Raw genomic sequence first — 14994 nt, 5'->3', positions numbered from 1 at the left:
AACAACCATCAGTTCTCTTGTTACATACACTGGGCCTGCAAGAATAGGCATTTTAAGCCTCAACCTTTCCAATACCAGCCATTTGTCTCATACAGACCACCTGAGCCTCCAGTCCACAGGCAGAGGTCCTTGAGATGAAAACCTGCTAGTGGTTTTTCCTCCCAGTCACTCCCCTTATATTGACACCAAGCAGGCAGTACATTTGATTTGGTGCCTGAGGACCGCATACCATTCTTCTTGTGGTCTTTGCCTTCCCACCTTTTTGGTGACCATTTGGCCCACTTTCAGCACGTGATCCAATATCATGTCAGATTGTTGGATTCTGGAGGTATTTTGGGCAGACTAGATCATTATATTTGTTTGTCTTTCTTGTCCCTCTTCAGGGATCCCTCCAACAAGAGTTTGCTTCACCAGGATTTATAATGCTTTCTCACCTTGAGTGCTGTAGAGGAGGTTCCTCTTCATCATGAGCAAGGAAGTTCTATTCAAGGTATTTCGTCATCAAGGAGACTGGGGGGCTTTGCCTGATACTAGACCTCAGGGCTCTCAATACCTATATAAAGAAGCTCAGATTCAAGATGGTTTTCCTCTCCTCCATCATTCCCATGCCGGAGCAGAAGGACTGGTATGCTGCTGTCAGTCCCAAAGATGTCTGTTTCCATATTGTAATGCCCCTGGCACATAGGCATTTCCTAAGGTTTATGTTCAACAGGAAATACTGCCAATACTGGTCCTTGCCTGTTGACTGTCTGCAGCACTCCATGTATTTACCAGGCACACTGCAGTGGTAACTGCTCACCTGAGAAGATCTGGCATTCAGATGTTCTCATAGTTGGATAACTAGCTGGTGAGGGGACACTCGCCGTCAGAAGTCCAGACCCATGTCTTGTGTATCCTGCAGATGTTCCAATGTTTGGGCCTGCTGGTGAATGAGAAAGTCCATGTTAATACCCACGGGCAGATAGAGTTCATTGCGGCCATTCTTGATGCGTTCACGGCAACAGCCTCCCTACCACTCAACAGATTTCATGCCGTATTCACTCTTTGCTTCCACCTACAGTCCCAGCCTTTAGAGTGGGTGAGGTCTTGCTTCCTGCTGCAAGGTCTTATGGCAGTGTGTACCTTTTGTAACCTCATTTTCAAAACTCCAGTTCAGGCATCTTCGGGCTCGGCTCTTCTCAGTCTACTGCCCAAGATGTCACTGTCTAGACAAGGTGGTGCATCTTTTCCTGACAGTTCTTCAGTCTCTGGATTGGTGGACAGACCCTTGCAACATGCACAGGGGAATCCCATGTACTCCCGGTTCACCCTTGAGAACTATGGTCACTGATGTCTTCACATCTGGATGGGGACAGAGAATCTCTTCTATGCATTCCCCCCCACACACACCTGCATCCCTCTGCTACCTACAGTTCTGCAGAAGATCAAGTGGGAGAAGGCCATACTGGGGCTATGAGGATTATATTGGCTAAGGCAGATGTGGTTCAGGGAGCTTTACAACCTCTTTGTAGTGCCTTCTATCTCTCTGCCTATGATCCCCAACCTTGCTCATAACAGTGGCTCAACCTTGCACCAAGACATGAGCATCCCTTCACCTGACAGCGTGGATGCTTGCTGGCTGATGTCAATAGAGCTAGCCAGTTCTCAGGATGTTCAGAGTATTCATATTAATAGCAGAAAGACCTCCACTATATCCACTTCTCTTCAAGTGGGTAAGATTCTCACATTGGGTGATGTAATATCAGATGTCCCATGTCCTTGCTAGCATCCAGTATATTCTGGACTACCTTCTGCATCTCAAGCATTCCAGTGTCTCACCAAACTTGATATTGGTGCACTTTCTGGTCATCTCTGTGATCCACCTGCTCTTTGACCAATTTTTGGTTTTACCCCACTGAAGAGGTTTTGAAGCGCATTGCAAGGCTCTACCCACTGGTCAGGGATCTGGCTCCAATGTGGGATCTCAACCTGAACTTCACATAACTCATGGAACCCCTCCCCCCGCTGTGACAGATTTCTGTTACCAATCTGCCTGAGGCATTAGGTGATCAGGCCTGAGGCCGCAGGATCGTTAGGGGAGTAGATGAAGGAGCACACCAAGGGTCTAAGTTTTAAAGCTTTATTAATAAAATAACAGCGGTGAGTGCGGGGAACGCTCCCACGTCACTCAGGGAAAGAAAGAAAGCGTTAGTGCCCCAGCCATAACCCACTTTCATACTCTCACACGCACGATCCGAGGCTGGCCAAGCCTGGGGTAACGTCAGAAGAAGAGGGGGGAAGGGTGGACGAGAGTTCTGTCTTGTGCACAAGCCGTCCAGGGTCCACTGTTGATCTCTAACTTGCTTCAGCTCTCAGGAGGGTTTTAAGTCCTGAGTTCTTTCGGGGGCATTTCGTTCAGGGACCTCTGTTCCTCGTGCTCTTTGTACCAGTCCAAACCGGCTTTCTGTGGCTTCCTCAGCATTCCCAAAACACACCAGCTTCAGGGACGTGAGACTTTGCTTTCCCCCGCGCTGGCCTTCACCGTCCCACTTGTTTTTGCACCCTCTGCAGTCCTGCTCAGCTTAGTTCTCCTTTCTCACGGTTGGCTGGGGTGGGTGAGATCCAGATAACAGGCTTCTTGGCTGCGTAGAGTCTATTCGAGCACAGTGACCTTGGACTTCCTATCGGCATCCTATCTTCCGATTTGAGCTGAGGCGTTGCGTTAACCCGTTCTCCTCTCCCCCTTCGGCCTCTCGCAACCTGCAAAGGAATCTTCCACTCCACAGTCATACCTTTAATCTGACCCAAAATGCCTTGCGATGCTTGCAACAGGTTAGCAACATACAATGCTGATCTGCCTCCCCAGGGGACCCCCTGAGGGAGGGGGCCACTGGGTTGTGACACCGCCATTGAGCCTCTGACCACATGCTTCTTACCTTATTTGTCAATGAACGTAACCTTCCTCTTGGCTATTATCTCTGCCTGGAGAGTCAGAGCTCCAGCCCCTGATGGTAGGACTACTGTATACATTATTCAATTGGACAAAATATCCATGAGTCCGCATCCTAGATTCCTGCCCAAGATGTTGATTGAATTCAACGCTAATGAAACTATCAACCTACCTGTATTCTTTCTCAAATTTCCTGCCAGCAGATCGAACAGGAACTACATCCCCTTTGAGTGCGCAGAGCCATTTTGTTCTACCTGGACAGCACTAAATCCTTCCAAAAATTGTCCAGACTGCTCCTGGCCTGTGCAGAGGATCTTAAAGGGCAGGCCATATCTTCACAGAGAATATCAAACTGGATCGCATAGTGTATCTGGACATGTTATCAGTTAGCTGATCTGTAGCCACACAACAATGTGAAAGCACATTCCACCAGGGCACAGTCTATCTCTGTGGCCTTGCTGGCAAACCTCTCCATTCAGGAGATTTGGAAGGCAGCAACCTGGACTTAGTGCATGCTTTTGTTGAAATTGTATAGTCAGCTCCTTGACCACACTTTGGTTAGATATGACACATGTTCAAGAGACCAAATAACTAATGTCAGTCAGGTTTATTGCTCTAAGCCAACAATAATGTCGTACAGGGAAAAGGTTCTCCATGATACCAGTCTCTGGGAAGCTGTCTCGTGCAGTGATGTTACATTCACCTTATGCAGAAGATTTGCTCACAGAGTTACACATTTCAGCTGGGTAGTATTTATATGATGATTTTACAAGTTACATATCTCTTTACATGTCACTAAAATCCAACCCATTAGTTTGTCCCAGTTCCCAAACTTCTTGTTCTGTTCCTTCCTCATCCTTGTTTTGGATACTAGCATTCCAGGTACTGGTCCATGAAGGTACTTCTCTACCTTGCACTAAGTCATAGCATGAATGTATCTCGATTTTGACACGTTTCCTATCTGCTTATGCCAAATGCTTGCTTCAGCAAATGCAAGGTGTTACAGGATACTTAGTATAAATGAACAGAGTTATGGTATAGGCCAGTTTAGGCAACAACACTGTTATGATTTGTGCTTAATTGCAGGGTGGGTTGAGGCATGTTATAAAACAAAGCAGCTATCTCTCTGGCCCATCTCATCAGCTCAATGGAACCTGAACCAGTTTTCCCAGTCTTATGTTCCTTTGTGTTTCCGGTGCGCGCATTGTACTGTGATGCACATTATCCACTCCATATTCTCCAAAATCCTTGATGCAATTACACCTATCAGATCAAATACCTAATCTGTTCTGTGCCTGTTCTGCTCCTCAAAATGGTATTTGAAATGACTACGACCTAGTTAATAATATTTGGGTAGTAAATGACTGACATGTCACTGAAATATTCCTTGTAAAGACTAGTGAAAACTTTGTGAATAAGTATTTTAGGCATTTTATCTAAACAATCTTTTGGATTTTCACTGATTATTTGCAAAGAAAAATTCTGCACATTTGATAAGTATTTACAGCATTTTGTGTGTTTATTTTATATACAGACCCTAATAAAAATGCTTTGAATTACAGACGTAGAGACAGAGCACACAGAGAAATAAAGAACATTTTCTATAAAGTAATCCGGAAACGCCGTCAATCTGGGGAAAGGGAGGATGACATGGTCCAAACATTGCTGGATGTTACGTATAAGTAAGTGAAAGTGTTGAAGGTTTGCCATTTAGAAGTGTAAGGGGGAAGTGCTTAGTACTTTAACAGGGTATGCTTCATTTACGAAAATTTCCCAAGTCATTGCCGCATGACTCTTGTCACCCTCCTCACATCTCTTCCTTGGGTTATTTGGCTTTCTCCCCTTGTATGCAGCTTTGTATAGACTTTTGGAGAGAACACTTCTTTGCATGCCATGTTGATGAGGATAATGGGTGAAATTTAGGCCTTTTTGCCACCTCCCTCTAGAGGCTGAAGGATTTCACTTTGTTTAGGGTGCAGACTGTGTGAAGCACCCAAACAGTAGATTTCTTAAAAACAAGATTGATTTTAAAATTGGAAAGAAAAATCAGACTAAAATAAAATAAATGGTTTGCATAACATACCCCACCTGAATACTGTGCAAAGTTCAGGGAGCTAGGCTTCCTTATCTTAATTATAAAGAAGAAAGATGTTACACAGGTAGGAAGCAAAACCCTTCCCTTCCCCCTTAGTCAGCCTAACCGCCTCATTTTCCATCTCACTTACCCAACCTATTTATCAATCCTTAGGGCAAGGAATTCTAACCTCACTAGATGAGGTCATCTCAATGTTTCCATAATGCAGATTTTATCAGGAGTCTCTTCCAGAGAGGATATGCCACTATTGGTGACTCCCCCCAAACCAGTAAAGTTGTCTTCTAGTCATCTCTGGAAAGCTTCCCAGGCTTCTTATCTTCAAGTCCCATATTTCAAAAGCCCTCTTGAGTTCAATTTCTGTAGACTAACCAAGGTGGTTGGTTTTTAAATTTAATTTCCATTATGTACTACAGGAGTTAAGACTGTACCTCTGTTGCATGCCTCATTTCTCAACTGTACCCCTGCTGGATGCCTCTAGTTTCTCTGTTGCCCTCAAGCCTCTTTTGAAATCTTTCAGCAGTTTCTCTTACCATGAAATATATATTGACAGACCCTTTCTCACACCTCTGTTCTCAGTAGAAAGAAAAAGAACTGTCTGTGCATTGTTGATTCAGTAAAATTCCACGTACAAATGGCGGACTTCAGGTGTGGTCTTGCCAGGTTCATTACTAGCTGTGTTTAAGTGTAGATCAAAAGGTTAGGAGGTAATTTATTGTAGATGCTTAGCCAAATGTTGGAGGCAGCTGTCAGATAGCTGTTGCTTTTCACCCTCATGGCAGCCATGTGATGACTTTCTCTCTAGCTCCTTGCATTGCAATCTCTCTTCTTTCCCATGCTTCTGCAGTTCCCCAACTGGAAGAAGGAAAAAAACTGAAGCTAAAAGTAACTACAATCATTTAACATGATGTATAGCACTATATCTGGATACCTAATCAAGTAAAGCTAGAATGTATTTTATTTCCTTAATCTAGGGATGGCCGTTCGCTGACAGACGATGAGATTGCTGGAATGCTTATTGGGTTGTTGTTAGCAGGCCAGCATACGTCTTCTACCACCAGTGCTTGGCTTGGCTTCTTTTTAGCTAGAGACAAATCAATACAAGAACAATGCTATGCAGAACAGAAAGCAGTTTGTGGAGAAGACTTGAGGCCCCTAAATTATGACCAGGTTTGTTTGTTATATCATTTTCAAAAATTTAAAGATAGCCTGAAAGTTAATTTATGAAAGTGTTTAAACTCTTAATCAAATACTTTGTTACAATTACAGCATCTATGTCACACACATGCTAGATGCTCATATCCTTGAACTTGGTGAATGAAAGCAGATTTTGGTGGTAACTTGTATTCTAACATCACCTCCTGGATAGTGGAATCTTTTTTTAATTAAATCAAATGAAGAAGCACAAACAAACAGGGTAGCTAGTGAAGTATATACCGTATATACTCGATCATAAGCTAGTTCGTTTATAAGCTGACCCCACCAATATGGATAAGTAAAAATGTGGAAAATTTTTATGACCCATTCATAAGCCGACCCTATAATTCAGGGGTCATCAAACTTTTTGGCTCCCAGGCCATCAGGATAAGCCGCTGGTGGGCTGAGATGGTTTGTTTACTTCGAGCGTCCGCAGGCACGGAGGTAAAACTAAGTAAACAAAGTGTTCCGGCCTGCCAGCGGCTTACCCTGATGGGCTGGGACAGCAACTGGTGGGGAAATTTTTTTTGGGGGGCAGAAGCTGGGAGTCGGGGGAGTAACCCCTGTGACCCCCACACACACATGACCCCACCCCTAGCCCGGGACCCCCACACTCTCCCCACCCCATCCCTTCCCACCTTATCTGGGATGTCTCTGGCCTGGTTGGAGCTGCTCCAGCAGGCTGGGCAGTGCGGCTGCAGCCTGCTCCGGCAGGCCAGACCGGGCGGCACGGCTGCAGCATGTTCCAGCGGGCTGGGCCTGGTGGCGTGGCCACAGCGTGCTCCAGCGCCCGGGCAGCGTGGGCACAGCCTGCTCTGGGGGGTGGGGCCGAGTGGCACGGCTGCAGTCTGCCAGCCCTGGAGCTGCAGCTGCTTCAGAGGCTGGGGGAGAGCGGCGTGGCCAGAAGTGGAGAGACTCTAGTCCCACCTCTTCCCTTCTGTCTCTGCTGGCTGTGCTGCCTCTCCTTGCTCCCTCTGTTGGGGGGTGGGGCTGTGTCCCACCTCTCCCTCTTTATACCCGTTCATAAGCCAACCCTCTTCTCTGGTGCTTCCCTTCTTTACTAAAAAAAATTGACTTATGAATGAGTATATACGGTATTTGGAATTATGTATTTAAAATATGAGCAGCTCATCACATGTATTTTTCAAATGGAAAAATACTGATTTATGAATGTTAAATATTCCTAAATCAGAAGGCAACTGATAAAGTTTACTATATTTGCAGCTGAAGGAGCTGAACATGCTGGACCGCTGCCTAAAAGAAACTTTAAGGCTTAGACCTCCTATAATGACCATGATGAGAATGGCCAGAACTCCCCAGGTGAGCATATTTGTTGATTCTATCCAGATCAGTGGTGTGGCTGTAATGTAAATTAATTGTAATCCTGTAGCAGATAGGGAATGACACTGTCAGAAAGGATGCAAGTCCAAACTAGGTTTTTCATTTAGCAAATGTGTCACCAACAATGAGATTAGCGCAGTGAGCGGCACACTAATTAGCACAGGGGCATAGGAGGACTGGAATGTGATGGTTTGAGCTTATTCCTGTCAGACCAGGGAAAATGAAGAAGAGTTTGGGAGTCAGCAGCCATCCTCTGTTTATCAGAGAACTACTTGTTGTGGCATTGTGTACCTCGCTAAATCACTGGTGCTGTGGGTCTGTTATACACTTTTCAGTTAAGGACATAAAGATCAGGATTTCCCCTGCTTTGGAACTTGTCTACTTTTGGCACTTGTGAACATGAAATTAGTATATTTAACTTTATTTATTGTACTGTGGTATTTCTGTTGGTAAACTAATCTTGCTTCCTCCTGAAGGGCCTTCTGTCTCCTATGTTGACACTTGTTCCTTTGTACTTTGGAGAAAACACATTTCTATCTACTGTGAACTTTTCATCTCTCGCCTCTTGGTCTTAGTTTGATTTGCAGTTTTTCTAACCTGTTAGTACCCTGCCTTTCCTACCTGATATACCTCACATATCCTTCTGCAATGCATATTAGCTGAAGTCAGTGCTCAGCCTATCTGTGTCTGATATTAAGTAGTCTGATTACCTCTGTCTGTCCACTTAAGCACAAACAATTTAAAAAAACCTCTCTCTACAGTGTGTGTGTGTGTGTGTATTTTTAAACGTTTTTTTTTATTTTTTACTGTTTGTGGTGTTTGGATGCTCACTTGAATGACCTATTGCAGCTAAGTTTTTTGCATATGCGGGTATTAAGAGGTCTAGTTCTGTTGGAAGCTCTCTATCAGGGATGAACAAGTCAAGCTGGTGATCACAGGTATATTACTATGTATAATATTTTAAGGGGGAAAAAAAGGGATACTTTCTTTACTGCCTCATACTATTTTCAGTTCAGTCTAGTTCAACAATAGATGGAGCTATAACACAGGCTCATTCACTCTGAAAATACCTTGTTTAACTCCAAGGAAAGAAAGCTTTTTCTCTTGTGTAACACACACTGTTCCGTTTCTTTTTGTATGCATGCATGAGAAACCAGAAAGCTTTTTCTCTCCAAACACCCTTTTTGTCTTTAAACTTTTCTCTTGATGGCCCTTTACAGATATTTCTCAAGGTTCAGGCTACTATCCTTGATTGGATGACCAATATTGCTTCTAATGCAACTGACAAATTTTCTTAATCTTGTCTTTCCCTATTTAAATTTTCTTTAAATGAACAAAAAAAAAAAAAAAATCACACAAAGATACTACAGAACATTTGTGGGTAAGAGACCCCTTCAATAGGAGGCTTTTTCAGCTCCCTTTTTGTGTGTGAAAATAAGCTCAACATTTTCTCACGTGACATGCATGGTCATGGCTAGGGTCACGGGGACACAGTCTCATCTTTGGAAGGGAGCCAGCACAGTAGTAATGTCAGCATCTTTTACCCTAACATGCATTTTCCAGATTAGTCTTCAGGCAGTGAGGGCTGGGTGAAACAGAATCTAAAGATTAATGAGTAGACTGTAGTAGTAATTAAAAAAAAGCCTGGGGCATAATTACCAAAAGCTCTGAAGATTTGCAAAATGGTGTGCAACACTTAAAAGAAAAAGGATGGCAGTGGCATTTCCTTTCCTTTCCTACTTTACTTTTTTTCTTTTTAATTTTTTTTTACTTCTGTCAGTCTTGATCAGTCTCCCCAAGCACAGTTGGCTCTATTTCCTAGCCTGCAGTCACATAACTTCATTGTCTTGCTGTAAAGTCTGTTCTACTGCATTCCGCTGGCAGTACTTGTTTTGTCTTTATATTTACTTAACATCTACACTTACATACTGTGTCCCAAATAAACTTGCTGTACATAAGATGGGAGCAAAGTATTCTTGAAAGTATATTTACTGTGGCATAGTGATTAATATGAAACATTTTCACCAAAACTGGAAAATCATTGTGCAGCCTGTACCTTTTTTATTTTATTTTTTTAAAAGAAGAGTTTGTTGTGCGGGGTAAATGAGCTCACTCAGTGTTCATAAGCAATTATCTGAATACAATACCGTGCATACAGTTCATCCGAATACAGTACCTAGTTAGGAACATAGGATCTCTTTGGTCATTGAGTCTAGTCCCCTACTACCGCAGATGACCCCCCCACCCTACACTATTGTTGATAAATTTATCAAGCTGCATCTTAACTAGTTTTAAGTTGTTTGCTCCTACTACTCATATTGGAAAGCTGTTCCTGAACCTCATTTCTCTGATGGTTAGAAATCTTCTAATTTCCAGATGAAATTTATTCATGGCCAGTTTATATCCATTTGTTCTTATGCCAACATTGTCCTTTATAAATACACCAAGGGTATACACCAAAGAGGGAGAAGAGCTATTTAAAGCTGTCTCCTCTCAGCCTTTAAGAGCTTGGTTTGTTTACCCTGGCAAAATAGTCTCATAATAGGTTTTCCATTCCCCATATCTTCCTAATAGCTCTTCTCTGCACCTGTTTTGACTGAATTCATCTTTCTTGACCATCGGTGTGAGACTTAAACATAGTATTCCAGATGAGGTCTAACCAGTTAGACTGCTCTAATTGTTCAGCTAAAAAAACCGCAACTCTTTAAGCCAAGTTGTGGATGACACTTTGGAGAACTTTTGTAGAAGAGAAAAGGGAGAACTGCTTTTTGTAACAGAACTTTTTTTTTTTTTTTTTTTATTTCTCCCCCCTCTTCCCCTCGTAGACTGTTGCTGGCTATACTGTTCCTCCTGGTCATCAGGTTTGTGTCTCTCCCACTGTTAATCACAGACTTAAGGATTCTTGGATAGAAAGTTTAGAATTCAAACCTGACCGTTACCTCCAAGATAACCCTACAGCTGGAGAGAAGTTTGCATATGTGCCATTTGGTGCTGGTAAGTCAAATGATACAGTAAGAAATTGCATTAGGACTGAGGGGTTCTCAAACTTCATTGCACCATGACCCCCTTCTGACAACAGTTACTACATGACCCCAGAAGGGGGGGTGGAGCGGGAGTCACAGCCTGAGTGCTGCTGCCCCAGGTGGGGCTGGAGCTAGGGCTACAGTCCTGGGTCTCAGCAAGTCTAATTTTGGCTCTGGCGACCCCATTAAAATCGAGTCGAGAACCACTGAGTTAGGTCATTGATAAAACAGCAGCATGAAGATTTTTGCCAAGAAATAGAGCAGATTCTGTTCTGTAGATAGTATGAGATATTTGCTGCTGTGAAGGTAGGGTTGGATTTGAAATCAAAACAATGTACTAATCACATTAACCAGCAGTGCAGTTAAACACATACGTACATGCTTAAGTCCTACTGATGTCAATCAGTGTTAAGTATGCGCTTAAGTGCTTTGCTGAAGTGGTGCCATAACAGTTGTTTAAACACAGTGAAAGAGAGTAGTGTACATTTTAAAACAAATTGTTTAACTCTTATTTTAGCTCAAGATGCATTACGAAGTGCAATAACTATTCTCCTCTGTGGGTTTTCCTCTAGGCCGTCATCGTTGCATTGGAGAAAACTTTGCTTATGTTCAGATTAAGACTATTTGGTCTACTCTGCTTCGTTTATATGAATTTGATCTCATCGATGGATATTTTCCTACTGTAAACTATACAACCATGATTCACACACCAAATAACCCAGTTATCAGATACAAGAAGCGATCACACTAAGTTTTGGAGACAAAATTATTTCTGCATTTAAATGGTGAAAATTACTGTTTTGAATAAGTTTTGAATAAGTTATGACACAATTAAATGGTTAATGGAAAAGCTGGTCCATTGGATGTGTAGTGTTATAAAAGTGAGGTTAATCTAACCATAAAATGTGTAATTGTTGTATACTGCACAGTACTGTACATTTTATTATAAAAATACTGTCTTTTCTGCTTGTGTAACAATTTTAAGGTGGATGCTGCATATTAGTATAGGTGAATTCAACTGTTTGGTCAAATCTTGGGACAAAGGTGAACATCTAATCTCTTTTTACAAGGTTAAATTTTAATTGGTGCTTTAAAAAAATCTCCTTTCCTTGATTCAGCTACTTTAATGGGCAAGACTAAACTCATGGACATCAATGGGAACAGAATCTGTTCTCTGATGCTGGTGCGTATTTTAATGTGAACAAGTTGGAAAATGCTCACTTTGCAGACTTTCAGCCCTGTCTATATTTGCAGAAGTAAACACTTTTATATAAGGAACTATTCAGCACTTTCAGGAATGAGCCAAAAATTGCCATGGGTTTTAATTTTGAAAACCTTAACATTTTCAATATTTTTCAAAGGTGACAGGTGATTTAGATGCTCATCTTGAAACCGTGTTTGAAGGGTCTGGATTTTCAAAAAGTGCTGAACTGTCCACCCTCTGAAAATTAGTTCTGTTTTAAATTATGTAAAATTAGGCATCCAAAATAATTAGTCACACCTGGAAGTCTTGGTTTCAGTGCAAAGATTAGCAGTAGAACCTTACAAATCCAGAATTAATAGTTAAGAGTAAGCATATAAATTACACTTCTTAGATATATCTTTAACTGTGTTCATTGTTTACTTAAAAAAAATGAAATAACTAGTGTGTACTACTGTATTAACTAGAGTAGTGTTTAGAATGATGTAGAGGGGACAATGGGTACTGTATAGCAGTAATATATAACTTTTTTTTTTAGAAGTGCCTGCTGTTTGGGGGACAAAAATAGTCTCATCAATATTAAACCTTCTGCTGCCCTTTATTATTAAATCTCGGCAATGTGGGCAAAGACTGAAGCTGTCCACGAAGAGACAGTGAATTAATAAGATTCTTCTCCCATAATTCCACATGGCCTGTCCGAATTCTATTCGCACGGGAATGAGTAACATTTATTTCAGGACTGTTATGTTGTACTTGTGTGGTGGAAAATAGCTCTGATGTGACTTACAGAAATTTTTCATTAAAAATTTATAAACTCTTTGTGAAATAGTTTCCTGTACTTTAAACACTGTCCATACTTTCAGAAAAATATAGAAAGAAGGCACTTTTTACTTACTGCTTTAAAACTTCTTGTGGAATTTTAATAAAGGAATAGATAAATGTGAACTTAAGCCACTCTGATGCTGACAGTACACCGCTACCTTGATATAACACGAATTTGGATATAACGCGGTAAAGCAGTGCTCCGGGGTTGCGCACTCCGGTGGATCAAAGCAAGTTCAATATAACGCGGTTTCACCTATAACGCAGTAAGATTTTTTTTTTGGCTCCCGAGGACAGCGTTGCATCGAGGTAGAGGTGTAGTCAGTAACAAAACTTTGTGGCCACAACAAAGTGAAAATCTCAGTGTTTAAAAAAGGGATGTGCTAGCTAATATAAAATAAAGCTCTTATCTGGCGAGCTGTTGCCTTAGGAAACTCCCCTTGCATAGAGGCTGAGTAAAATTAATTCCTAATCATTTACTGTAGTAGAACATCATGCTGAGTCTGGACTTCTTCTTTAGGCAGCTGTTGGCAGCGCTCCAGTGCTTACCATGAATCCTCTTGCCTACCCCTGAAGCTGAAACCAGCAAGAAAGGTGGTGAGAGTACATTTTTGTTGTTGTTTTCTGGCAAGAGTCAGGGTTTAGTTACCCTTTAATAGTGTGCATGAGAAACACTCCTGTACTTAAAATAACCTGAAACAACAATTAAAAGGATGAAGTCATCTTTATTTCAGTACTTTGACAAAATACCCATAAAATTCAAAACTTCTACCTTACAAAAATAGGTCTCTACGAGTGATATATTCTGTCTGCACTGCCAGTAGCAAATATATTAGGACAGAATTGTGTAACTTCAGTAGCTGTGTCAGAAAAAGTGCAGTACACTTTGAGCTACACATTCAGCAATCAAATACACAAGCTTCATCTCCTGGCATCCCATTTGATAAATACACACTTTTTTTTTTATAACTTAATCATTTAAATTAGCATTCCACAAATATACATGTAATTTAATGATTTTTGAATGAACACACAGTGCCTATATACATAAATTCCAGTCTGCGTGGATGTGCCAGCAAGGGGACTGTGTAATCATATAGCTATGTTCATGTTGGTCCCACAATATACACATTATACAAAAGCACAGAAGGAGTACAGATTTACAAAAAGGTAGTTCATTCATCATCATTACCAGTGATGGAGATGTTGAAAGGGTATTATCTTCTAACACCAGAGTGCAAATGAGTGTAGGAAGTAGAACCTGTAAGAGTAAAAAAAATCTTGAAGTGCTTGGAGAAACTGGATGATGACTTGTAGTCAGCATTAGTTATCTGACATTTCTGCAAGACTCTTCAGGTGACCTTTGCAGATTGTACTATAAAGTAAAAGATATACTTCAAGAACAAAACTACTTGTTTCTAAGTTCTGTTTTGTTAAAGTGGTTTGACTCCTTATCAAACTTTGAACAGTTACTGCTAGAAGTTTTGGATCCTGTTAGCTGATAAGTTAACAGAGGTATTTCTTACTGGAAGAGCCTTTTCAGAAAGCGTAATAAAAATGCGGCAATGTGTCATCCAGTACTTGTCAGCATGGGAATAGGTAACTGAGCCAAACAGCACAAAAGCTGATTAAACAGGAGGAATCTTGATACAAAAGAGTTTACAAAACCAATCCCCTGTCTTTCTTAGATGTTGATTAAAACCTTGCTAGAAATTTATCAGACAGCCCCCAGCAAAAGTTACACCACATATTTATTCAGTACATAACTGAACAGTTTCATTCCTATATAGTTTCTGACCACTCTCATATGTAGTGGGCTTTTTGCTCCTTGAGTTCAGCTGTGAGTTTTCCTCTTTGTTTAAGACTGAACCTGAGAAACCAGCATATACTTTCTAACTCAGAACAGGTATTCTGTGTCTTTGTACCAGGAAGAGGAAAGTCTGAGTATTTACCTGACTGTACGCTTCCAAGTCGCCTCTGTAGTGCCTCCAGTCGATTGATATAATCTGTTAAAGCTCTGTCAGGATCATAATTCTGCAGTTGAGAACATGCAAGGGAAGCTGGGCTGAAATCAACTTGGATGCCCTGGTACCTAGCAGAAGAAAAACAATGAGCTGTAGGTTTCAAAAACTGAAGTTACTGTACTGGAATCCTGTTTCCAAAGGAGAATGTAGCAGCCATCTTATGAATGTTAAGTATACATGTAGGCTGACTTTTAGAAAATCACAGTGATTTACTGAGGGTATTTAACTGACCCCCATCCTGGCTCCCCAGTTTCTTAGACACACTGGGGGGAGGGATAGTTCAGTGGTTTGAGCATTGGCTTGCTAAACCCAGGGTTGTGAGTTCAATCCTTGAGTGGGCCATTTAGGGAACTGGAGTAAAAATC

The 14994-nt window shown here is 41.5% G+C and overlaps 2 protein-coding genes across 9 annotated transcripts in view; one reads left to right on the top strand and one right to left on the bottom strand.

The window, feature by feature from the left end:
- LOC117872199 (lanosterol 14-alpha demethylase) overlaps positions 1-12609 on the top strand; it is a 34960-nt gene extending 22351 nt beyond the window's left edge. The window contains exons 6-10 of the mRNA XM_034760419.1: positions 4492-4611; positions 5996-6191; positions 7443-7538; positions 10385-10553; positions 11155-12609. Coding sequence (XP_034616310.1) covers positions 4492-4611; positions 5996-6191; positions 7443-7538; positions 10385-10553; positions 11155-11333 — 760 coding nt within the window. The 3' untranslated portion in view covers positions 11334-12609. The remainder of the gene's footprint in view (positions 1-4491; positions 4612-5995; positions 6192-7442; positions 7539-10384; positions 10554-11154) is intronic.
- The window catches only part of AKAP9 (A-kinase anchoring protein 9), a 213544-nt gene continuing 202973 nt past the window's right edge, over positions 4424-14994 (bottom strand). For 6 of the 8 annotated variants that reach the window (XM_034760412.1, XM_034760414.1, XM_034760415.1 and 3 more), the window contains 2 exons: positions 14558-14697; positions 13311-13866 (listed from right to left, as the gene is read on the bottom strand). In XM_034760412.1, the coding sequence (XP_034616303.1) occupies positions 13823-13866; positions 14558-14697 (184 nt within the window). In that variant the 3' untranslated portion in view covers positions 13311-13822. The other 2 variants (XM_034760413.1, XM_034760411.1) reach the window with 2 other exon arrangements.

This window comes from Trachemys scripta, chromosome 2, assembly GCF_013100865.1.
Source record: "Trachemys scripta elegans isolate TJP31775 chromosome 2, CAS_Tse_1.0, whole genome shotgun sequence".
In the NCBI taxonomy this organism is placed as follows: domain Eukaryota; kingdom Metazoa; phylum Chordata; order Testudines; family Emydidae; genus Trachemys; species Trachemys scripta.
This window is presented reverse-complemented; position numbering and strand designations above follow the sequence as displayed.